This window comes from Zosterops lateralis (genome assembly GCF_965231275.1).
Source record: "Zosterops lateralis genome assembly, chromosome: 11".
NCBI classification, from domain to species: domain Eukaryota; kingdom Metazoa; phylum Chordata; class Aves; order Passeriformes; family Zosteropidae; genus Zosterops; species Zosterops lateralis.
In genome coordinates this window covers 4,916,269-4,939,905 of record NC_139771.1, presented here as the reverse complement: position 1 = coordinate 4,939,905, position 23,637 = coordinate 4,916,269, and the positions used below count along the sequence as shown (strand labels likewise).

At 52.6% G+C, this 23,637-nt stretch overlaps 2 protein-coding genes across 9 annotated transcripts in view; one reads left to right on the top strand and one right to left on the bottom strand.

Moving 5' to 3' along the window:
* Positions 1-18,457, bottom strand: part of DAG1 (dystroglycan 1) — a 50,420-nt gene extending 31,963 nt beyond the window's left edge. The window contains exon 1 of one of the 7 annotated variants that reach the window (XM_083869708.1): positions 18,387-18,457. The gene's annotated coding sequence lies outside the window, so the exon portion shown is untranslated. Of the gene's footprint in view, positions 1-12,397; positions 12,418-14,406; positions 14,499-15,413; positions 15,516-17,488; positions 17,615-17,653; positions 17,674-17,858; positions 17,958-18,386 lie in introns of those variants that run through there. The other 6 variants (XM_083869711.1, XM_083869714.1, XM_083869713.1 and 3 more) reach the window with 6 other exon arrangements.
* A 585-nt stretch (positions 18,458-19,042) lies between these two features.
* Positions 19,043-23,624, top strand: MST1 (macrophage stimulating 1). 2 transcript variants are annotated; one of them, XM_083869658.1, is made up of 18 exons: positions 19,043-19,132; positions 19,524-19,665; positions 19,827-19,939; positions 20,070-20,184; positions 20,394-20,530; positions 20,602-20,722; positions 20,815-20,933; positions 21,031-21,193; positions 21,290-21,420; positions 21,503-21,605; positions 21,719-21,855; positions 21,977-22,012; positions 22,095-22,206; positions 22,277-22,354; positions 22,420-22,566; positions 22,648-22,754; positions 23,168-23,307; positions 23,388-23,624. In XM_083869658.1, exons 1-18 carry the CDS (start codon positions 19,081-19,083, stop codon positions 23,547-23,549), a joined length of 2,115 nt encoding a protein of 704 aa, XP_083725784.1. In that variant the 5' UTR covers positions 19,043-19,080; the 3' UTR covers positions 23,550-23,624. The 2 variants fall into 2 exon arrangements, with proteins under 2 accessions (XP_083725784.1, XP_083725783.1); XM_083869657.1 differs by having other exon boundaries at positions 21,028-21,193.
* The last annotated feature ends 13 nt before the right edge of the window (positions 23,625-23,637 follow it).

The window sequence follows — 23,637 nt, the reverse complement described above, 5'->3', positions numbered from 1 at the left end:
GAAAGCTGCTTAGAGATCAACAGATAAAGGCTTTTCGCCATTCAGACTGTTATTTCATGTAAATCGGGTTGCCCTGCTACAAAGAGGCATTTCCATATGAAGCGAAAGGTGCTTAATGAATCAGGAGCAGCCACACCAAACTATGGCTCAGTCTCTCAGAACTTCCGAAGTCCAGAGGATCCTGCTCCCCTTTTCACAGGTCCAGAACTGCAATCAAGAGTGTCAGTCTTCTCACTCAAAAATGCAAACGATCTCCTCAAAGTTCTACCTCCTTAAAATAGGGTTTTTCCACTGAAATAACTCCAGACTCCTCTGAGATATGAAGTCATGTTTTGAAAAGCAACAGTGCAGAAAATTCAATTAACTAATCGAGTTCGTCTTCTGCTTGGGCATCACGGAAGCAAGACTTCCCAAATCCCATCCCTGAGATGTGGCATGTTATTGATGAGGAGTGCTGCTGCAACCCTTCCAGTGTGATTTACCGGGTCTGCCCCCGCCCTCCCTTTCTTCTGGTCTCCTGGAGCAGGGAGTCCTGCACCAAGCATGACATGCTCCAGAAAACTGGGAAATCTACCCTGCTCTTAACTTGAACCTCAGCAGAGGCTGGAGGGAGTTGGAGAGGACAGGAGTAAACCAAGCTGGAGGCAAACAGTAGCTCTTTAGAGGAATAAACCACTCGTCAGCCTGTCGTGATTGATAAGTACATCTGCCAGTCCCCACCTGCTGTTCACATTCCTGGCATTTCTTTCTGCAGCATTTTTTCCCCAACTGCTGCAGAGGAGATTTAAAGGAAGGGAAACAGGCCCCAGCTTAAACAAAATGAAGAGATATCAGGCCAGTTTTCTTGCATCACATTGGGCAATCTGCTGCAGGGGTTTATCGCAGGAGCCCTTGCAGGTTCAGAAACTTGTAATGGGTGTTACGTGCTCACCTTTGCTCTTTCCTGTCATCATACCTCTATTAAATTCCTGGCAGATAAAGCAGGGGGCTCCAAAAAAGTCTCTAGAGCCTCCAACCACACAGCCAAAGTAATTTTCTGCACTGGTCAACCACTCCCTAGAACACAAGGGAGATAAGGGTGAAAACACCAACTTCTCCAAAACAGAGACGGCTCTGCTGCCTTCCCTGCAGCTGACTAGCACAGGCAGCAGGGACAGCAGGCAGGACAGCTGTTAGGAGCAGCAGCAGATACTGCTGGGAGGGCAGGAGCAGGAGTTTTAGTTCTGGTTTTCAGTCCTGCACATGGGCTAGGAGTTTCTCCTTCTCATCATTAGTTTTAACATGGTGAGAAGGTGATGGAAAATAAACCGGTACAATAATAGCAGAGGGTGGAACATGAGCCTGCTTGTTGTCAGAATAGGAAAAAGCAGCTCTGAGGAGCTCTTAAAGAGATTCAGTGTCTAAGTTCCCAACCCCTCTGTCAAACTAGATCAAAATTAGCTATTAGGATCAAGTTTATTAGAGCACATACCCCTCCTGAAATCGTATCAGGCTGGTTGCTGCAGGGAGCCAAGGCAAAGTTGCATTTCTGGAGCTCGGGTGCCTCTGTACCCATCTAAAGTGATTTCCTTTCACCGAAAGATGAACTCAGACACAACTACAAACAAATCTGTGAGGTTTTACTTATTTGCAGTCTTTGGGGAAGGAGGGAGGAGGCAGCAGGAAACAATTGCAGCTTTGCCCACGCCTGGAAGAGGAGCAAAATGTGAACAAAGTTTTTAGTTCAGCCCAGGGTGGATATTTCCATGGCAGGCAGCACCACTCCTTAGGGCAAAGTGCACAGCAGAGTCTTTATAAATCAGGGACAGTGCGATACAAAATCTGACTGACCCTGGATGCTCGTGGGGAACAGTCCAGTCTCAAGAGCTGTGGCTCCAAAAGGACATCCCAAACCCTGGGAGCACCAGCCACTCTTCTGCAGACAGTTTTTGAGTATATTTCCCAAAGCTGCCACATTCACTCACTCATATGAAGGAGCCCAAAGTTAGTGGTGGTGAGGAGAAAGGGAGGGCAAGCCAAGGGTGAACAGTGTTTGATTAGTCGGCTAATGCGTGCAGCTGTCCTCTGGTTTTACGGCCCTTGGAGGAAATTTAAACAGAAACTTTCTATAAATTAACTGCCCATAAAATAAGCATGTTTTCTCAGCACACCAGAAGGTCAGGAAAGGTCTGCTCAGCCCCCCGTTTCCAGGACATGGCCAACAGCCTCCACAGTTGCTGTTTCTCTTTCTGAAGCATGAGAATGTGAATTCAGCCCGTGCAGCAGTGAGCTGGCAAAGGCACGCTCACAGAGCAATCAGAGTCATTCTCCATTCACAGCAAACTAATAATTTATCTTTCCCCTAAAATCCCCAATGCAATCCAGATGTCTAAGTAGTCTTTGTCCCAGAAAACAAACTATATCATGGCCTTGGAGAGACGGCTCCAGCTCCGCTTGCCAAAGTCCTCGCAAGGGTGTTTATTCTGCGGGGGTGACACACACACCGACTTCAGCTCCTGCCAGGTCTCAAAGCTGCAAGTGTTAAGATGGTTATAGACACTCTACCCCAACCCTTCTGGTTTCATCTTCATTGAGAGAATTATTTAAGGGTTGCCCTTAGGGATATTCTGTTGAAAAAATGCACCTGACATGTTCCCAGTTTTGAGGAAATCAGAAGAATGGAAAAAGCCAGGGTGAAGCAAATGCAGCAAACATGGGAAATAAAAGAAATAAAGCAAATTGCTCAAGGTGTGTGAGGAGGACAAGTGTGTGTGGTCACCCTGAGCCATGGGAGGAGAGGCCCTGCCACTGAGGACCCTGGGAAGGGCTGTTTCAGCAGGGGACAGGCTGGATCATCCCAGGAAAGGAAGAATGAGGCATTTGGCAGAAGGGCTGAATTCCTCTGGCAAACAAAGGTTAAGTACACAGCTGCACCTGTCCTGGGGAAAGGGACCCATGCCAGGTGGGGAAGGAGATCACAGCCCTCTCCAGCATCCTGCACTGGGACTGTTGGGAAAGAGCAGCAAGTTTCCCATGGTGGGGGGTTCAGCACAGAGCCCTTGTGTTACATTGGCTCTCCCAATCTGCTGGCAGCAGCCATGGGCTGCAGCACGCCAGGGAAAAGCTGTCCAAAACATGTATGGAAACGTTTGGAAGAGTTGAAAATAGAATTTGGAAAACAAATGCTGACCAGCCACAGAACTCTTCCAGGAATATATTAAGTGTCAGTGTAGTTGCATTCCAGTACCTGAGTATATTTCCTATAAGTAATTATTTTAAACTACTTTGTTTCACAGTTTATTATATTAGTCAAGTACAGTGCAATGCTTCACATTTTAGACCTACAGGCTGGTAGGCAAAATTGCTGTTGATTTTTAAAACTGTGCTACACTTCCTAGGGTATCACTTTTAGGTTTTTTTCAGGTACTTTTCTACAAACACATTTATTCTGTATTATAACATCAGGTCTCTACCAATACATCAAATCCTGTGGATTAAAACATCTTTATTCACAAACCAACAACAATAGGTTTATTTTCAAATCTACCTTTCCCCCCTGTTTTTACAGGGGCAAATAATAGGCAAAAGAAAATACACCAGTAACTGCATGCAAAGTAACTCTCTCAAGAACTAGGTATTTTTGTCATTGACAAAGCCACAGTACGTTCCACTGGCAGCAATTTCTGGGAGCTCCATTTGAGCAGTGAGCAGGGCTGCCAGGACACAAGTACTGCACGTAACAAGCCAACTACACTGCACACATGCCAAAGCTCCCCAAAGGCTCTCCTCCTCTAAAGACATGGCTAAGAAGCATGTACAGTGAAAAGGGATCACCCTGTGTCCTAACCTGGGTAGCCTGTCTGCACCCAGACCCCAATCCATACACTTCAACCCAAACACACTTTATTCACAGGGATATTGAACCCTCTTGCACAAGAGAAAACCCAGACACAGCAGTTGTGCTTTTGGAAGATACAAAGTATAGCAAACAGGAGAGTATGGCTAAGGCCAGATCCTGCTCCCCAGCACCCATCCCATTATGGATACAGGTCCTTGAGCACCAGATACCAACAAAACACAGCTTAACCTTCAGAGAACAGGCTTCCACTGGTGCTTTACAGTACACAAATATTAATATCGACGAATAACTTCAGGCCTGCTTAATCCAAAACACACAGCACTGTGGCCAAGCTTGTGTTTTGTTTGGAGAACAGACCAGACACTCCGAGCCTGGCTGCCTTACCTATATTTGAAAGCCAGACTTAAGTCAAGCGAACAGATAACAACCAAGCTGAAAGCCCAATCCTCATCACAAACCCCTCCTGCTCATCAAGCTCTTGAAACTGAGAGGGGGAAAACACCCCCAGGGTACTGCAGTTATCTCCATCAGTGTTGTGGGGTGCTGGGGGGAGGAACAAATGCCTGCTAGGCCAGGTACCTGGGCAGGTAAGTGCCTGCCACTGCTCCTCACCACTATCAGCTAAATCAGCTTAGAGGAGCTCTGTGACTGCTCAGCAGAACAGAACTACATGACCCCTTATCTCTTTTTCTATCCTTACAGCTTAGGCTGTAAATTCTTCAGGGACAGTTGTAAGCACGAGGTCCTGATGGAGCACTGCTGGCCATGGCTACTTAGGACCTCTGCAGGGAGCCATCACAGCAGTTCCAACAGCTCCAGGGTAAAGATACTGGGTAAGCCTAAAAACTGTGGAAAAAATTAATTTCCTGCACGGGTATGCAGACTGCACCTAAGAAACTGCTTAATTGGACACAGGGAGAGGAATCAAGGCTGAAGCGCAGTGATTTTGCATTAGGAATTTTTGTCTTTGGTGTAGGGTAGCCAACACACACCACATAATTGTAGGGGAGCTTTGGGGTGTGGAGACTTGTGAGGCCATCAAGGTGACACTGTGTCAGGTAAGGCTGAGAGATGAAACTTCCTATGTAGCACAAACACCAGGTTTGGGTATGGATGCAGTAGAGTTTAAAGCAATGAGCAGAAAGTAATACAGGGCTGTTACCTGGGAATCTGGGCAGAGGAAGGGAGGGACATGGGCAAGGAAGAGATGAGTTCTGAAATAGGAAAAAATGGAGAACAAGGTGTAAGATGGAGAACAAAGGAGGGTCAACCTTCCTGTTGTAGGAGCAGAGGCACCTACAGACACCCATGACCCCAAAGAACAGAGTGAATCCCCCAGGATGCCAGGGAATACCCCAGACAACCTGTTAGACTCTCCACCTGGTCTGTGGCCAAAAGACTTGCTCTGGGAGGGCAAAGTGGGTTGGACTTGCACACTAACAGAGTGCCATGGGAGGGAGGGGTGACAGATCTGACATTCAGAAGCAGTTTTGCCATTTGTCAGATTTAGCAGTAATAATTACAAGCTTTAGAATACTAAGTGTGCAAAATGCTCTAACTGGAAATTAGTACCAGTGATGTTTATTAGTGAATCAATTAAACAGTCAATAATTCAACTGGCTTCTTGGTGGAGTGTTGCTTCACAGTAAACACTGCAGCCTCTCGGCTCAGCTGCAGCTCCAGGTTGCACCCCAAAGGGGCTGGATCAGCCCAAGGCTCAGCAGGATCCCCCAGCCCAGAGGTCAGGGCTGGCTGCTGACCAGGCACCTCAGTGGGGAGGTTAAGCCTGCGTGGGCAGAGAATCTGGGCTGCTTGTGTTACACATTTGCACAACACTGACCCACCACTGAACACCATGCACACAACCACCATGGAGTGAACACACCACTGGCCATACTTTTAATTACTTCTATTAATAAACTGGGTTGAAGAGCTTAGAAGTTGGAAGTGCCCGTGCAAAGCACACCTGCCATTAAAGGGGCACTCCTCAACCACACATCAGCAGGAGCAGAGAGTTGGCCACGCAGGGAAAGGGATGGGGCTCTCCACGCATCTTCCCACTCTTTGAGCAGGACTGACCTAAATCCTTCTCTTTTCAGACTCTGGTGGCAGGAGGAAAACAAGCCAGTCTCATTAATTTCACCTCCTGCTGCCTGGTGAACTTGTCTGCAGCAAAAAAAAACCCAAAAAATATTCAAAGCTATGCTGGTGACCTGGCAATTCAAACCTTCTATGGAGCAGGAGGCACAAATGACCTGCTGCAGCATTGCTCACCTCATGGCCAAGCTCTGCTTTCACCTCCAGAGCTCCTCAAGTTATTCAGCTGTGGACTTTTTACAGATGCAGTCAGGACACCCAGCAAGGGAACTGTTCCTCTGCAGGGCAGTTGATGCAACAGAAGGGCACGTAGCCCACGGACAGCTGGTGGCTCAGAAAAGACTTCTCTGGTATGCAGAAGACCCCGAGACTGGCACACTGCAGGACACAGGCAACTCCTCCCTGCAGCTTTCTCAGAGCCTCACTGGAGCCAAGTACACCGGGACACCCTATTTTCCTGTGATTTCCAGAGTTCAAGTTGATTTTTTTAATCTGACAGTAACAGCAGAAGACTATAAAAAACCCCACAGTGGCCTGAGCAGCTCCAGAGTCTAAAATAAACATGCCAAGCCCTATTTGTGATGGAGTAAAAATAGCTTGTTTCTCATACCTTCCCAGGACCTCTGCTTCGTACACAAAAGCTTCACAGGTTAACTACAAAAATATCAGATGTGCAAGGAATGGGTCAATCTGAGCTTTGCACTGTTTGAGGAGTTCAGAAAACCACCCTGGCCCCGCAGCAAAGGGATGAACCCTCAAAGCTCATCTCCCGCCCAGGGCTAAAGGCCAGGCTCTGCCAATTCCCTTTAATAGAAACCACTGTCCTTCTGGAGGAAAAAAAATCCAAACAAAAAAATCCACAAACGTCACTGGAATTACATCTTGTGCTCTTCCTTGGCTGGATACTTTTTAAATGGCACTTATTCCAAAGAGCACTAACTATAAAATCTAGTGCAGAGCTGTGCTGCAGCCGGGACGGGCTCCCTGGGAAGCAGAGTGAGCACAATCAGTGTCTGCATCAAAAGGAGAAGACAGACTGTGGCTGGTCTGTCTCATCCTAAGAAATGCCACTTCACAGCGAGTTCTGCTAAATTAACTTTTTTCCGGGGCCTAAATGTATCTCACCTGGCACCTGTGATGGTCCTGAAGAGAACAGAAAAACAAGACCTGGGAGGGAAGCTCGGCAGGAAAGCCGTCACGACGCCGAGTTTAATCATTACATCATTTCTAATGACAGCTCTGCCGGACCCACAAGTGAGCACCAACCTATTTATGACTTGGGCTTAAAAAAAGGGCCAGAATTTGCAATGCATCTGAAGCCTGCTGGTATTTATCCAGGCACTAAAAGGCACCCACGGAAAAGGCCAGGCGTGCACGTCCCCAGCCCTGAGGGTCAGGCTTGCAGGAGCCACCAGCTCCAGGAGCCTTCTGAGAAAAGCCAGCACATCTCCCTACAAGGCAGTGGCACATGCAGCTGTCCATCTGCCTCAGCCCAGGAGCACACACCAGCCTTCAACGCAGCACAAGGCAAGGAAGGCACTGCTTCTGTGGGACCTCCAGGGAGCACCTTCACCAGCCACACCCACCACTGACCACCCTGCTCTTGCTCCAGGGTCACTATTAAAATTCATCTCCAGAAACCTGGGCTCAAATTGAGGAGGCATACATTAAGCAGCAATCCGGGGCTTTGGGTGAGATGGAGAGGCATCTCCAAAGAGCTCTTAGCACAGCCACACTCATTTTAAGTGAGAGGGACAAGATAAATGAATTTTCTTGCTAAATACTCTTTTAGTTTAGCAAGTCACATTGAAAAGCTCAACATTTTTACTTTAGGTTATGTTCTTAGCCATGCCCACATCATACTGAAGGCCAGCATCTAGTGAGACCTGATCACAGGTCCCTGAAGTCTCCAGCTCTGGATGAAAGTCACTTTTGCACCTTGCCTTGAGTCAAAGACTGCAAGAGATGGAAAAGACATAAGTCTCCCCTCAGTTACTTCATTACTAAGCACTCTAGCAAGTAAACAAGGAAAAACACACACTTTTCCCAGGAGAACAAGGAGAGCAACCTGCAGCTTTCCAGCTTTTTTTGTACCACCTGCCTACATATTGTCACTGAATGGTCACCTCACCAGATGCTTCAAGGTAAAAACCACAGTTTATATGAATATTTGGTATTAGCTGTTATATAAACACTGCTGCTTTTAGAGGTGGCTTCTCTCAAGTCTCCTGCTCTCCTCACTTGCCATTGCTTCCCATTGTTACAGCTTATTCTGAAAGAGCTCCTGGAGAACATGTTCTTCATATCTGGTAGGTGGTGGTATGGCAGCCCAGCCACCAAACATCTGAAACACCAGTAACTTACCCACACGTGCACCCCAGGATGTCAGCTCATACTTCCACCCTCCAGTGCACTGCATCATACATCCTTCCTACACTGTGAACTTTTCCTCCAATTCAGTGGCCCACAAAGCTCTCAAGGGACCATGCAACATGGGGCCTGCAAGCTGTATGCATCCTCCCATGCTGGCAAAGACTTGGAAAATCTGTAGAGAAGGGAATGGCTGATCTTTCTCCCTGCCTCTTCCTCACAGGGCAGATGTGCCCCAGCCTGCTTGAAGACCCACAGCAGAAACATAGGCAGCCACATCATCATTTCAATCACCCTAACTGCTCAAGGAAGCATTTCCACCTCTCCCATCCCAGTCCTCTCCTCCCTTTGTGCTGGTACAAGAGTTAGAGTGCACAGAGAAGTGGATGTGGGAAATGACACACATTAAAGGAATGCAACAAGAGACAAACAAGGGCCCAGTTTCCGGGCTGGATGTAGGGTCTGCAGGACCACTTCTCTTTTCCTTTTCACCAGCAAAAGGAAAAGGAAGGACTTCTTCTGCCAGCAGCACCTGCTCAAACCAACTGAGAAGCTGAGCACACCAAGTCTGGATCCTGCAGCAAACTGTGCCGGGCAAGAGCACTGCACAAAGACACCAAAGAAAACCCAGACAATTCCAAAGATAAAGAGAAATTAAACTGAGTTCAGCTGGACATCTCCCATTCATTTCCCACTATTGCCCTAAGCAGCATCTAAGCAGCACACGCTGAGAGCTACGGTCACCTCCCACAGCCAGCTGCATCCTGGTAGCAGGCAGAGCAATTCCCTTACAGCAGAAGGCTCCGACTGGATCTATTCCACATTAATAGTCCGCTCCAGCACTCCTAGGCAAACTGCAGCAAGCAGGAGAGTGACCTGACGCAGGTTTCTTTTCAGCCACTAAGCCACTTTAAAAGACATCTAAAAATACATGAAATGTTTTTCTCATGTGACTTTTCTAAGCGAGGGACTCCTCTAAAGCCTGCCAACCACAAATGGAATGATACACCACTGCAAGACCTCTTGTCTTGCACCAACAGCCTCTACACTGGCAACCTGTTGTGTCCAAGAGACCAGCTGAAGATAAAAACCTGGAGTATTATGCTTGGCAGTACCAGCTCCTGATGTAGCACCATTCTCCCCAAATGGCTGTGCTTCCTTTCCAGGATCACCACCCAGATGTGGAGCTGCAATGTTTTGCTGTGTTTCTGCTCCAGAAAGATCTTTAACTAGCTACACCCAGAAGAGTTCAAATTTATACTCCTCCTCACCAAGCCTGAAACAAAAAATAACTTCTCAGCTCTGCTGACACAGGTAATTCTTCTCCACTGAGGAGAGGAGGTAAATAGGACAACTGTTTGCCTTTGAAAGTGCTCTGCAAATCAGCTCAGGTGGCTGCTGCCACAAAGCCCACGCAGGAAGACACTGGCCACTTCAGCTGATCCTCAAGCTCCTTAAGAGTAGATTTACATCACCGAGTTTCCCATCAAGACTCTTCCTCCACCCTCACACTGGAGCAGAAAAGCTCCTTTGAGATGCAGACCCTTGTGCTTACAACCTTCTTACATGCCAGTGCCTGCCTTGAACCAGAGTAGACACTGACACTGGGAAATGAAAGGTGTCTGCTCCTGGACGAGCTCAGGCTGCAGAGCTGAGCCATCTGCTTTTACTGAAGCTGAGAGTGGCTCTTCCTTGCTCCAAACCAGACACCTCGCCGTGTGCCCAGGCAGCTCCAAGCTTTAGCTGACCTTTTCCAGTTGGCACAGCCTACAACTGCTGGTCCCAAACAGGGCTCAGAGTCAGCTGTGCAGAATTCACTAATAATCATCGTCTTAGTCACTGCTTAAAGAAGAATCTCACCCCTAAACATTTGCCTGGGGAGTCAGCTTCGCCAGCCTTAATTCCCATATATGACCAGAAACGAGGACTTCAGCATGTGGAGCAATCTTTCCTGGGCTCCCAGCTGGAGTGACCAAGCCACACACTACACCAGTCCAGAAGACACTCCCAGGGCAGAGCTCTGCACCCAGCCTTGCTCTCCATGATCTCCCTCATGCTGGTGGTGGATTGCTTTTCCAGCAGGATGTGAACTGACCAACTCATCACAAAAGACAGGTATGTGTGGCCAAGGTGTGCCTTCAGAACTGCCTCTATATGCAGTATCTTGACTTCATCTTAACTTCAGAAAAAATCAAACCCTAAATCTCACTGCCTCCTCTGTTCTCTGCCTTTCTTTGTGGCGCAGGGGAGAAGCTGCCTCAAAGGATCTCCTGAAGCATCATATCAAGGCAAAGGTTTTGAACCAGCATGTGAACAGATTGTAAGGAATCCATAAAAAGTGCAAAGAGGCTTACCTGGAGTCAGCAGGATTAAGTTCCCTATACAAAGCTATGCACCTCCAGGGGAGGCTTTAGGAGCCTGCCATTCAGGGAAGAGAAAAAGGCTGGAGGCTGCTGAGCTGGGTCACGCTGGAGCAAAGCACACAGCATCGGGATGCAGAGCAGAGGTCTGCAGGAAACAGCTTCTTCCTGTGACAGCAGGACAGGACCACGAGCCCTCTCCCCTGGGATACCTACGGGCCGGGCACAGCCAACTGCCAGACCAGGCTGAGCTCACACAGCCACGTCCAGTCACCAAGGTGCCAGCCAGAGATGACAGCCCTACCTGTCCTGGCAGGACCCGGCTCCGGCAGGGAGAGCAGGAGGTGGGGATGAGCAGCACTTGCACCATTCCCACCTGACTGAAAGATTGGAGGAGCTTTGGCGGAGCAGCACAGAACAAAGAGGAGGGTCAGCATTCCCATTTTCAGGAACGACGGGTGTGCAGTACAATGGTATCAGTGCCGGGACACTGGTTAGAGGGGAGGGTGGTGACTGAACGACATCACAGCTCGAATAGTGCTTCCAGAGTGCAGGAGCTTGTCCACCCCTGACTGAGGCTTTAAGCAAACTTTTCACACCCAAATTAGCCATGGTAATCTCTGAGTACTTTCCTCTGCCACGTTCAGCACACAGAATCGCACACAACTTTTATCCTGGCTTATCACCATTACTGCACTGGGGAGCACTGCTGCCTTCTCAAAGATTTAATTCCTCAATATACATTATTATATCATTGCCAGTAGCAAGTGAAGCCCTTTTTCACGTTAGCTTTGACTACAAAGTTTTCATGAGGCTGTAAAGCCCTACTCACACACTTTTCTTAGTTTAGTGCCAAGGGTTCATGGGCTTTGCATGCAGTACCATTGCAACATGTTGCTTTAGTTTTCTCAGGACATTTCTGAAGATTTGTATTTATCTCAGCAATTGTCATTCTCAGATCAAATTTCTTACCTCCCTGGAGGCTGACCGCTGCTATTCAAACAAAATCTTATTCTAAGATGTGATAACTCTTTCTTGAAAGAGCAACCAGCACAAGGCACAAAGACAAACACAAAGCACTGGCTTTATGAACACCACTGGAAGCACAAAATTCCCCAAGTAGAGGACACAGTGTTTCATGTTTTGGCCACACAGCTCACCTTGGAGAAGTGAGCTGATACCATGGAAACACATACAGTACCATGGTACAAACCTTTATGCTACATTGCATGACAATATCAGTCCAATTGCTCAGTGTAACTGCCATCAACACAAACGTTAATGCCCAGCCTAAAAAACACCTGATCTGACCCAGACACTCATTAAAATAAGGCTGAGTGTCCTATTCCTGATGCTCTATCCCACACAGGATGGGCAGACCTGCATTGTGACCACGCTGCAGAACTTGCAGGACCTCTTACACATCCCATACAACAACTATTCTGTGCACAAACACCACACTGCAGAAGCTTTCAATGAACTGAAAGTGAGAATTAATGAAACAAATCAATTATATGAGTCGTTTGTGCCCATTAAGTTCAGCTGATGCCAGTACCTCTGCGATTATTCTTTCCCACATGTCTTAAAGCTTTTGCTGTGGTAGGAGAAATAAGAGATGCCAAGGAATTTCAAGAGAAGATAGGCAAAGGAGGTTTTGAGTTTTAGGAGGAATACTACAAGAAGATTCTCCTGTTGAATTGGCACAGTTCCACCCACTCCAGACAGCCTTTACCTGTATCTGTAGAGGCAGAAGTCAGATTTTTAGAGAAAAAGAGACACAGCTACACTGATTCTGTGTAGCTTCCTCGTAGAATCCTATGAAGTTGAATTCAGAAAAGGTTTTAGAATAACCACCTTTTATCCCCTTAATGTAGGCCCCCAGGCACTATCATAAAAATTCCACTAGAAATATTTCCTTTGGGGTGGGGAAACACCATGCATGGTCTGTCATGCAGGAATCGGCTCCTACAGCACAGAGAGCTCACACTCCACAGAGGTCAAGACCTCAGGAGAAAGCCTGAGGGACATGAACAGGGAATCACTCAGCCTCAAATATGCCTCTCATTCCCCACCAAGAAGCCCACACCTGTGTAAAGCCTTTGTGCAGGAATCCCAAGAGCCACAACACAAAGGTCACACCTTACATTTCAGCAATACTTAGAGAAGACCTGATGCAACTTCTTGCTGTGGAGGGAATTCCCGGCTAGAGACCAATACTGAAGAGCTGCTTTAGGAAAAAAGTTTATGGGAGAGGCACAGAAGCCATACTGGAAAAACTCACAACTATTTCCATTCTGATTAAAGTGGAATCTGTACAGCATCCTGGACTGCTGAATAAATGAGCACTACAGACAGGGATCTCGGTCTCTCTCTGCTGAAATTGAAAAGTCCCAAAGAAGCCAGGCACATCAAGAAATCCTGGAAGCTCTGGAAAGAAACGTGTTTCCCAAAGAGCCTGGGAGAATCCATTTGGGGGCAAGAGGGAAGAGGTGATCAGGGCCAGCCTAGGAAGGACCAGCAGTCCCCACACTGCAATCTGAGGTTGTGACAGAGGCACAAGGCTTTCATGTCACCTGTCATGGTTCAGCATTTCAGTGGAAAACCGCTGGTTCAAGCTATCACTCAAGCTCATCCAAAAATCAATCCCTAGCCCTTGGGACTGATATAAAATGATCAGTATCTGCTACAGGAAACTCTCATCAAAATTACTGAATGCTAATCCCCGCCCTTAAGGAACATACTTCACAGAAGATCAAGCTCTCTGAAGTCAAAATGCACAGTCTAGTTCAAAAAAGAGAGAAGCCGGTGTGAATTCAGCACACACCTCCAGCACTGGTGTGACCTGTAACTATGTGAGAGTAAACTGAAACCTCTGTGTAACCACTTGTTCACCCTAGAGGAGGGAAGGCAGGAATGCCGCCTGTCAGGTCCCTAACGAGGACTATCTGCAGGAAGGGGCTTCTGAGCCACTTTGCTGGAATGCTCAGAGAAACCAGCACACAAAATATTTTAGAAGCTACCCATGTAAACCCTCTATGAATCGAGCCTTCTCAGAAAGCACAGCAGGAAAGACACACCGTACCCTTAACTGGGGTTGCAGTGACGGCAAAAGCACCGTGGTGAGACCACAACACGAGAAAAGAGGAGAAGAGAACTCATTAGCAGAAACCTTCACTCAGACACATTTTTACAGGTTTAGATGAGGCTGTGAGCCTGGTTTTATCAAGAAAAACCCAAAACAAAGCTGAACACGGTGGGGCCAGGACAAATTTTATTGCTGTTTATAAGCCTCACCCTCTTCCATGTCAAAGTCAGACAGTGCTTTGAATCCTACCAAGAATTACTCTCCAGGCCTAGAGGACACCTGCAGGACAGTGAAACAGGGGGGACAACTCAACCCTGAAAAAGTAAGTATCTGTTATGGCCAAGAGCACCATTACAAAGGGAGAGCTCTGCTGATCCAATGGCTTCCTGCCTCCAAGGATGGTCCAACACCCTTCCCTTGCAAAGCCTTGCAAAGTGAATAAAAGGTCAAGCTGAAAAAATCACTAACTTTACACCAAATCAGCAGAATCGACTGGTTAATCTGTTAGCTCAGCATCACAGCTGGGCCCTGGGAGGAGGCAAGAGGGCACAACTGAAAGCAAAGAAAGAGAAAGGCCCTTTTAAGAACATGAAGCCACGAGGGTGACTGAGGTGACCACTTGCTCTGATCTAACCCACCACAAGGACCATGCCCACCTCCTCCTCCAGGCTGGGCCTCACTTCTTTTCTCCCTGCAGTGCTGGGCTGTTGACAAACTCCTCCTGGTTGGGGATTTACAAGCTCCCTCCATGGACAGTCCAGGTTACTAAACTGCAGAAAGTTAACCCAGGGACAAAACAGGTCAGCTGAGCAAGATGACTGCAGGCACAATGGCATGTTTGGGGGCTGACCTCTCTGCTCCAAACGCAGTGAGGCTTACCCAGCTCAGCCTTCCCACACAACCAACCCTCCTCTACCCCACACCAGGCAAGCATGGTGCCACTGGCGTGACCTGACAGTGACACAGCCAGAGGTCACAGAGCTCACCATTTGTGTTGAGGTTTGGGAGCCACTGTGAGATCTCCAGACATGTACAAGGGCCACAGTAAGGAGATGTGGGAGCACTTGACAGCCCTGCAGCCCCCCCTGGCTCCTGGGTCCCATCATGTTGTCCAGGGACAGGACCCCAGACATGGAAGAACCCTGCAAGGCTGCACTGCTGCCTTGGGCAGAGATTGCAGGGAGTCTCCTAGGATGTCTCAAGGCTCCAAAAAACCAGCACTGAGGTGACCTTGAGCAGGACACAGCATTCAGGAAAACAGGAGGACTCTGCTGCCTACCCAACTCCAATCAAAGCCACACTCTCACCTTGCCCCATCTCCTCCTCCTCACTCACTCAGAACAGCTCACAAACCAAGCACAAGAGCCAGGGAGCTTTCTGCCTGTCCCCAGGTGACCAGCTCAGGCACTGCACAGGGAGAGGGCCTGCCTGGCTGGGGGACTTGGATCATCGCCTTCAGACACTGCTGCATCAGCAGATCAGTTCAGATGCTCAAGAAAAATCCACTGACAAAAACTGGTAACATCAAACGTATACAATCATCTTTCTTGCTGGCAAGCTAAAATTTTATCCCAGAAAAGCTGAACCAGAGAGTTTCAGTCAACAGATAAGCATAGGGAGATACACAGATAGAAAAAAGCACCAGACTAGGATGTGCACCTACCTAGAGTGTTCACACAGGTTAATACATTAACTTTCCATCCAGCAGCACCTTAGTAGTTTGCTCAAATTCAATCTCACAGAACAACCCCTAAAAGCACAGGTTCTTCTGGCTGATATTTTATTTTTCACAGCTTAAACATGGTCACAGTCCTTTGCAAATTGGGTTTAAGGTACAGAGCTCTCCAGACTGCACAAACATCCTAAGAACAAACATTTTCAGCATACCAAGAGCTCAGATACACTAGGTCAATCCAATTGTGTTTATTTGTATTTCACCCAAATCACCGCCAAAGTACTCGGAGCTCAAGGAGCAACAGCCTCCCACTGATTCAGCAAGAGACCAGAAGTAATTGGTAGACAGTCTGCAAGCACCACAAAGAATGCCAGAGGCATTTATTTACATGACCCCTGTTTGCCTAAGAAGAATTCAGCGTTTGCATTTTCTTCACTCAAATTAATCATCACTAGACTTAACTCCTCAGTACTACTCCTCAGCTAACAGGAGTAAAGGCATAAAGCACCCAAAATCATCCCCACAAAACTTTTCAGATAGCTAATAGAGGCAGACCTTTACTCTATCAGCTGAAGTTCCTCCCCAGGCTGGCACAGTACCCTGCTCTCTCTCCAGGCCAATTTGTCTCATTATCTCTCCAAGGAACACAGAAAAGGCAAGGAGACACCATTCCTACTGGTGAGCAACACCACTCCTGCCAGGGCAGAACCATCACACTTTCTCTGCTAAGTTGACAACACGCTGCACCTCACACCTGTGCTGCAGACACTAAGGCATGAAAACTCCCCCAGGATCTTGCTGCTGCAACCACACTCCTCTCCCTCAGTCCCCAGCAGGACCACTGGTCTTTAGTGCCGAGCCCCAAAGCACCTCTCAGGCATGTCTCCCTCCAAGGCTACCCCCTTGCTGTCAGAGCACGGCTCTGCCCACGAGAGGCAGGCCAGAATTCCTCCAGAGCAACCGCCCGTGGAAGACAAGTCCCGCCTAGAGCGCTGGGCCAGCTCTGACCAGGAGCTTCACGGCTGAGGCTGGCAGAGACTCCCACTCATCCTTCTTGGCTTCCAAGAGCAGCCGAGCTCAGCACTCCGGGCTCTGGGAGACGAGGAGAACAGAGTGTGTAAGTTACCAACGAGTACCAGCATTTCTAAAAGCAGACAAGTGCTTGGGGTGAACAAATCCCATACATGCAAAACTTACTGGTACACAGTGAGGGCAGAACACCTTTACTGCTATCAGCCTCATAATTCTTACTGATTCCCCAGGTCTGATGCCAACAATTAAGCACAATTTACTAGTCCATTTACACAATGCTTAAAGAAACGGGTACGTCTAAGCCAGCAGGTGCTGTCAGCAACATCTCCCAGTTATTGGAGTGTTTGTGCCAGCTCCCAAAGAAGTGAGCCTGAACTCCTGCAGCAAGGAGTCGGCATGACCTGGAATCAGCCAGCCTTTGCTGATTACTCCTCTGAGTAAACAGTGGTGTTCCCAGCACTTCAGCTTGCTCTCAAGCTCCTTCTGTTGGCATACTACCCTATATTTAGGATAGAAGAGTGCAATGACAAGCATCGGGACGAATGAATAAGTGGTTTGGGATGCTCAGTATAGCAGCAGAGACTGTGTGAAGAAACATAAGAATCAGAAACTCCTAAAGTGAGGAAAGGAATCTGTAAAGCTAAAGGTGGGATGACACAGCATTTCCTCTGGAAAGTTAAACAACAAGTTTTGTTAAGAACAGTACTCGCAAGACAAGGGGCATTAGTAGTCCACCATGTAACAGCAATGGGCGGCAGAAAGAAGCTCTTGCCTGGAAGGGCTAAGAGAAAATAGGCAAATTCTTAGTTTTCGTAACACAAAAATAAGACTTTAAACTCATTTTGGACAGGTGAATGCCAGTGGTGTTTTCCCAAGCCTAGGAGCTCAAAGCTCCAGGACCAAGGGAGATATGCCACCTCAGGAAGTGACCACGAACCCAACAGCCAGGTCCCACATCTCCCTGCCCACACCTTCCCCCCAAGCAGCAGGACCAGTTATACTCCAAAAACACACGTTTCCCAACTTCAAACCTGCAGCAAAACTCAGTAAATCCAGGCCTGTTGACTCGATGGGCATTGGAAACTTGAGTGAGCCACTCTGCAGCCTGTTGCTTCCAAGAAACCAGGAAGGCCACAAGGAACATCCGGCATTTGCACCTTTTTTGGCGGCAGAACCACTAACTTGCCTTTAGTCACCTGCACTGGGACTGAAGATAAAGTTTGCCAGTCGGTCTGTCCGTGCCGGAACAGCCTCTCCTGTTAGTCATGCTCCCGGTGCCCGGAGCCAAGGTCAGCCCTGGGAAGCGGCGGGGCCCGCGGGGGGAAAGGGCCGAGGGTCTGCCCGGCCACCCTGCCTGGGACAGCCACCTGTCCCCGAGGAACACCCAGCCTGGACACCCACCTGCGTTCCCACGGCGGTCCCGGCGAGCGGGGAGAGCCCGGGACGCCCACACGGGTTTGTCACAACCGGAGCCGGCTGCTGCTACCGACAGCACCTGGGCCGCTCCCAGCGGAGCCCCGGGGCTCACCCGGCACAGCCCGGGCCGGCCCGGCCGCTCGAAGCCCCGGGGCCGCCTGACGCCCCGGGCCCGCTCCGCCTCCCGCCGGCCCCGCCGAGCACTCCTGGGCGCGGCGCCCGCCCAGGGCCGAGGGCAGCGGCGGGAAAGCGGCGCGGAGGGAGCGCGGCCCGGCGGAAAGGCAGCGCGGGGTCGGCCCCGCTGGCCGCGGAGGGCGCGCCGAGCTGAGGCGGCGCCGCGCCGGGAAAGCCACCCCGCCGCCCGCACTCCGCCAGGCCCGGGCCCGCCGCCCCTCTGCCCAGGCCGCGCCGCCGCCGCCAGCCCCGCTCCCCGCCGCCAAGGGCAGGGCGGCCCGGCAGGTGCCGCCACAGGCACGCTCCGGCCGGTGGCGGTTACCCCGTCCCCGCTCTCACCGTGCACGCCGGGCCCGGGCCCGGCCCCGCTCCCGCCGGCTCCGCGGCCCCGACGCACCGAGCGGGCGGCGCGGCGCGAGTGCGACCCCGCGCGGGCACGTACCCGGGGGCGGGGCTTGCGCGCGCGCGCGGCGCCTGGCAACGGGCGGCACGAGCGCGCCTCGGCCAATCGGCGCCCGGCAACAGCTCTGGCCACGCCCTCCTCCGCCCAGCCCCGCCAACCCGCGCCATGCGGCCACGCCCCGTCCCAGAGCCCCGCCCGCTCCCGTGGGGCCCGCCGCACAGCCCCGCCCTCTTCCCCGCCCCCAGGGCCACGCCCCGCCCCCAGGCCCCGCCTCACTGCCGCAGGCCCCGTCCCCGCTGCCCCAGGCCCGCCCCCTCTCTGCGCAGGCCCCACCCACGCCCCTTGCGTGTCCGCCGCAGGGTGACCCCGGCCCCGCCAGACCCCGCCCCGCCACTCAGGCCCCGCCCCACCCCGCACGTGTCCGCCCCGGGGTGACCCCGGCCCCGCCTGGCCCCGCCCCCCCCAGGCCCCGCCCCGCCATCAACGCCCCGCCCCGGCCATGGCCCCGCCCTGGCCCACGCGTGCCCGCCGCGGGGTGACCCCGGCCCCGCTTGGCTCCGCGCCTGACCGCAAATATTTGCTCGGGGCCGTCCCGGAGTTCCAGCGGCCCGGGGACGCGGGGCCGCCGCCATGCAGCCCGTGCTGGGGGTCCTGCTCGCCCTGGCCGCGGCTCTGGGCTCAGGTAGGGCCCCAGGCTGGGTCGCCGTGGGGCTGGAGGGCGCGGGGCAGTGCGGGGCCCAAGGCCGGGCTAGAGGCCGGCCCAGGAGCCTGCAGGCCATGCCCTGTCCCACGGCAGAGGGGGGCAGCCGGATGCAGGGAACTGCAGCGGGCGATGTAGGGCAGGGACCCTCCTGCTCTACGGCACATGGATCAGAACATAGGACAGGAATCCCCTGCTCCATATTACATGAATCCCATGTTCCATAGGACAGAGTTCCCCTCCTCCATGGGACACGGATCCCATTCTCTGTGGGACAGGGATATCTTGCTCCATGGGGCAGGGATCCGACGCTCCACAGGGTCCCAGTGCTTGTCTCCCCACGGGAACGCTGAGCTCTTGCCACGCTCCCCAGGCCACCGCTCACCCCTCAATGACTTCCAGCGCCTGCGAGCCACCGAGCTGCTGGCGGCGCCCGTGGATCCATCGCCACCGCTGCCGGAGCAGGGCACTGCGGAGCAGTGTGCCCAGCGCTGCGCCACCAGCCTGGCTTGCCGGTGAGCAGGACACGGTACCACCGCAGGGCAGGTGGGAGTACAGGAGCCACAACACTGGGTCACTCTCTGCACTTGGATACTGGGTGCTCACGTGTGTGACCCAGGTCCCCTGGGCTCTGGCCTCACATGGTGCCATGCCAGACTTCCGCTGTGCCTTCCAGGGCTTTCCACCATGACCAGCAGAGCCAGTTGTGCCAGCTGCTGCCCTGGACCCAGCACTCACCTCGCATCCAGCTGCAGAAAAACATCCGCTATGACCTCTACCAGAAGAAAGGTGGGCTGGTGCCAGGGGTGGATATGGGGACACCACAGACTGGGCACAGGCCACCCGGCACAGGACTCCTCATTGCCCATGTGCCCTGACCCGGCCCTGGGGCTCTGAAGAGGTGCCCGGCTCTGCTCAGACTTCCTGCGGGACTGCATTGTGGGCGATGGCTCCAGATACCGCGGCACACGGGCCATGACGGAGAAGGGGCTGCACTGCCAGCATTGGCAAGCCACCACACCTCATGACCACAGGTGCCCCCGTGTCCCTGGCTGTCCCGTGGCACCTACCCTGGGCAGCATGGGGCAATGGGGAATGGGGAGGGAACAGTGTGGGATAGTGCAGGAGGAATGGGGACAGCTTGGGGGCAATGGCACTGACAGGGGTAGTGCATCATCCTGGCTATGCCCATTCCAGGGCAAAAGATTCCTGACAGCTCTCCTAACCACTCTGGTGCCAGCAGGTTTCTGCCATCCCCCCGCAATGGGCTGGAGGAGAATTACTGCCGAAACCCTGATCGGGACAAGCGGGGCCCGTGGTGTTACACCATTGATCCCAATGTCCGACACCAGAGCTGTGGCATAAAGAAGTGTGAGGATGGTAAGTGCCACATCCCAGGGTCACCCTGTGCTGTATGTTTCCCCCACACTAAGCCCTGCAGTTGTTGTCAGCTGTCTGCATGACCTGCAATGGGGAGGACTACCGTGGCACCGTGGACCACACCGAATCAGGGATAGAGTGCCAGCGCTGGGACCTGCAGCACCCACACAAGCACCCCTACCACCCCAACAAGTATTAACCCCCAGCAGTGCAGTTGTCCTGGTTGAGTGCCAGGTGCTGGGGTAATGGTGCCACCCCAACTGCTGCTCCCTGTCTTTGGCCAGGTACCCTGACAAGGGGCTAGATGACAACTACTGCCGCAACCCTGACAGCTCTGAGCGGCCCTGGTGCTACACCACCGACCCCGGGCAGGAGCGTGAATACTGTCGCATCCGTGTCTGCAGTAAGTCCCCACCAGCATCATGCACATCTGGGCCTAAGGGTCCTGGCTTCCACCCCTGACTCTGCTACTCTGCCCCTCTCTCTGGCCACACAAGCAGAAAAACGTCCACGACCTGTCAACGTCACCAACAGCTGCTTCAGGGGCAAGGGTGAAGGCTACCGTGGCCGTGTGAATGTTACCGTGTCGGGGATCCCCTGCCAGCGCTGGGACTCCCAGGTGCCCCATAAGCACCACTTCGTGCCTGAGAAGTACCCGTGCAAGTAAGAGGATGGCTGTGTACCCCAGGAGGGTGGTGGTGAGCAGCATCCTCCATGAGTGTGGGATTGAGGGGGACAACCATGTGGCCCCTCCTCCAGGGACCTGCAGGAGAACTACTGCCGCAACCCTGATGGATCAGAGGCACCGTGGTGCTTCACTTCCCGCCCCACTATCCGCATCGCCTTCTGCTTCCACATCCGCCGCTGCCCTGATGAGCAGGAGGCTGAAGGTGAGCCACCCCAGGCACCTGTCCCTGGGTGCCCACCCCAGTGCCCCTGTGAGGGGTGCCAGCCCTCCTTGCCTGTCCCCAGAGTGCTACCACGGCCACGGCAAGCACTACCACGGCCACGTCAGCAAGACACGCAAGGGAATCACCTGCCAGCCCTGGGCTGCCCAGACACCCCACGTGCCCCAGTGAGTGTGTGAGGGGGAGTGGTGGGTACAGAAATGGGGATGGAGATGGGGTTGGGATGGGGATGGAGATGAGGATGGGGATGGCAACAAAGATGCTGACTGCCTCCTGGCAGGATCTCACCTGCCACCCACCCTGAGGCACACTTGGAGGAGAACTACTGCCGCAACCCTGATGACGACAGCCATGGCCCTTGGTGCTACACCATGGACCCCCGGACCCCCTTTGACTACTGTGCCATCAAGCCCTGTTGTGAGCCCCTACCCACATCCCTGCAGACCTAGAGGGGACCCTGGCCACACACAGGGAAGTTTTGGTCCCCTCAGGGTGGCTGGATCCTGTGTCAGTGCCACCCTCTGTTTTCTCTCTGCAGCTGGCAGCACAGTGCCCTCTATCATAGAGAATGCAGGTGGGGGCCCGTGGGTCCTGGGTGGGCACCCTGGGGTAGATGCTGGTGGTACAAGCCCGGCTGATGCCCACTCTGCTCACAGACACAGTGACATTTGAGCAGTGTGGCCAACGGGATGAGAGGCTGCTGCAGAAGGGGCGCATCGTTGGTGGCCAGCCTGGCAACTCGCCCTGGACTGTCAGCATCCGCAACCGGTGAGTGGGTGTCCCACGTGCACTTCCATGTACTCAGTGCCCCCCCAGAACTCACCCCCTGTCCCCACAGGGCTGGTGTGCACTTCTGCGGGGGATCCCTAGTGAAGGAGCAGTGGGTGATCAGCACACGCCAGTGCTTCTCCTCCTGGTAATGCTGGGGTTGGGGCGTGGGGTGGTGGGACCCCCCTGTGCCCTCATGTCCCTGTTCCACAGTGATGCCGACCTGACGGGCTATGAGGTGCAGCTGGGGACGCTCTTCAGGGACCCCGGCCCTGGGGACCCTGACCAACAGGCCATCCCCATTGTGCGGATTGTCTGCGGCCCCTCTGAGTCCCAGCTGGTAATGCTGAAGCTGGCAAGGTGAGTGGCCATGCCTTGGCCTCTGCCATGCTCCATTGCTGGCCAGGCTGGCACCGTGTCCTACTGCCCCTCTTGCTCCAGGCCAGCTGCTCTGACCAGGCGTGTGGCCCTGATCTGCCTGCCCCCTGAGCACTACGTTGTGCCTGCGGGCACTGTGTGTGAGATCGCCGGATGGGGGGAAACCAGAGGTATCTGCTACAGACAGCCCCTGCTGGGGGATTCCCTGTTCAATACAGCCCCTGCCAATGCCATTCCATCCCCTCTGCCCACAGCTTCCCTTGCTTGAAGTATCCCCTGCCCACAGCAACCCCCAGGTCCTTGGTATACTCCTGCTCACAGCATCTCCCTTCCATGATGCTTTCCTGCCCATTCCATCCCCCTGCCTACAGCATCCCTTGGCCCTGGCATCACCCTGTCCATGGCATCCCTATTCCACAACATCTGCCTTCCACATCCCCCTGCAATGACATCCTACTACCATGACATCCTCCTGTGCATGCCATTCCCTGCCCACAGCATCCCCTGCCCATGCCATTCCCCTGGACCCCTGCATGCCTGATGCTGCATCCCATGCCCATTGCCCCGTGCTCTCTGCCTGCAGGCACAGCAGACAGCAGCGTGCTGAACGTTGCACAGCTGCCAGTGCTGGCCCACAGTGAGTGCAACAAGGCACTGCGTGGGCGCCTGAAGGAGAGCGAGCTGTGCACTGCCCCGCTGCGTGCCGGCGTGGGTGCCTGTGAGGTGAGCTGGGCTGGGGACACCTATCCCAGGGAGGCAGCAAGTGCTGGCATCAGGGTCACGCTGCTCTTTTCATGCCACAGGGTGATTATGGTGGACCACTGGCTTGCCTCACTGCTGACTGCTGGGTGCTGGAGGGAGTGATCACCCCCTCCCGTGTCTGTGCCCGCACTGACCAGCCCGCCCTCTTCATCCGTGTTTCCTTCTACGTCGACTGGATCGACAAGGTGATGAAGATGGGTTGAGCTGGCATTCCCAGCCTGGCACAGCCGCCACTGCACAATAAAGGCACAGCCTTGGCCACAGGGGTTGGCACTGCATAGGGTCTCATGT

Excerpts from the sequence above, each read along its gene's own strand:
- MST1 (XM_083869657.1), top strand. The coding sequence starts at position 19,081 with ATGCAGCCCGTGCTGGGGGTCCTGCTCGCCCTGGCCGCGGCTCTGGGC. Across the intron at positions 19,940-20,069 it reads TGACCTCTACCAGAAGAAAG|ACTTCCTGCGGGACTGCATT; the intron begins GTGGGCTGGTGC and ends GGCTCTGCTCAG. Across the intron at positions 22,567-22,647 it reads GTAATGCTGAAGCTGGCAAG|GCCAGCTGCTCTGACCAGGC; the intron begins GTGAGTGGCCAT and ends CTCTTGCTCCAG.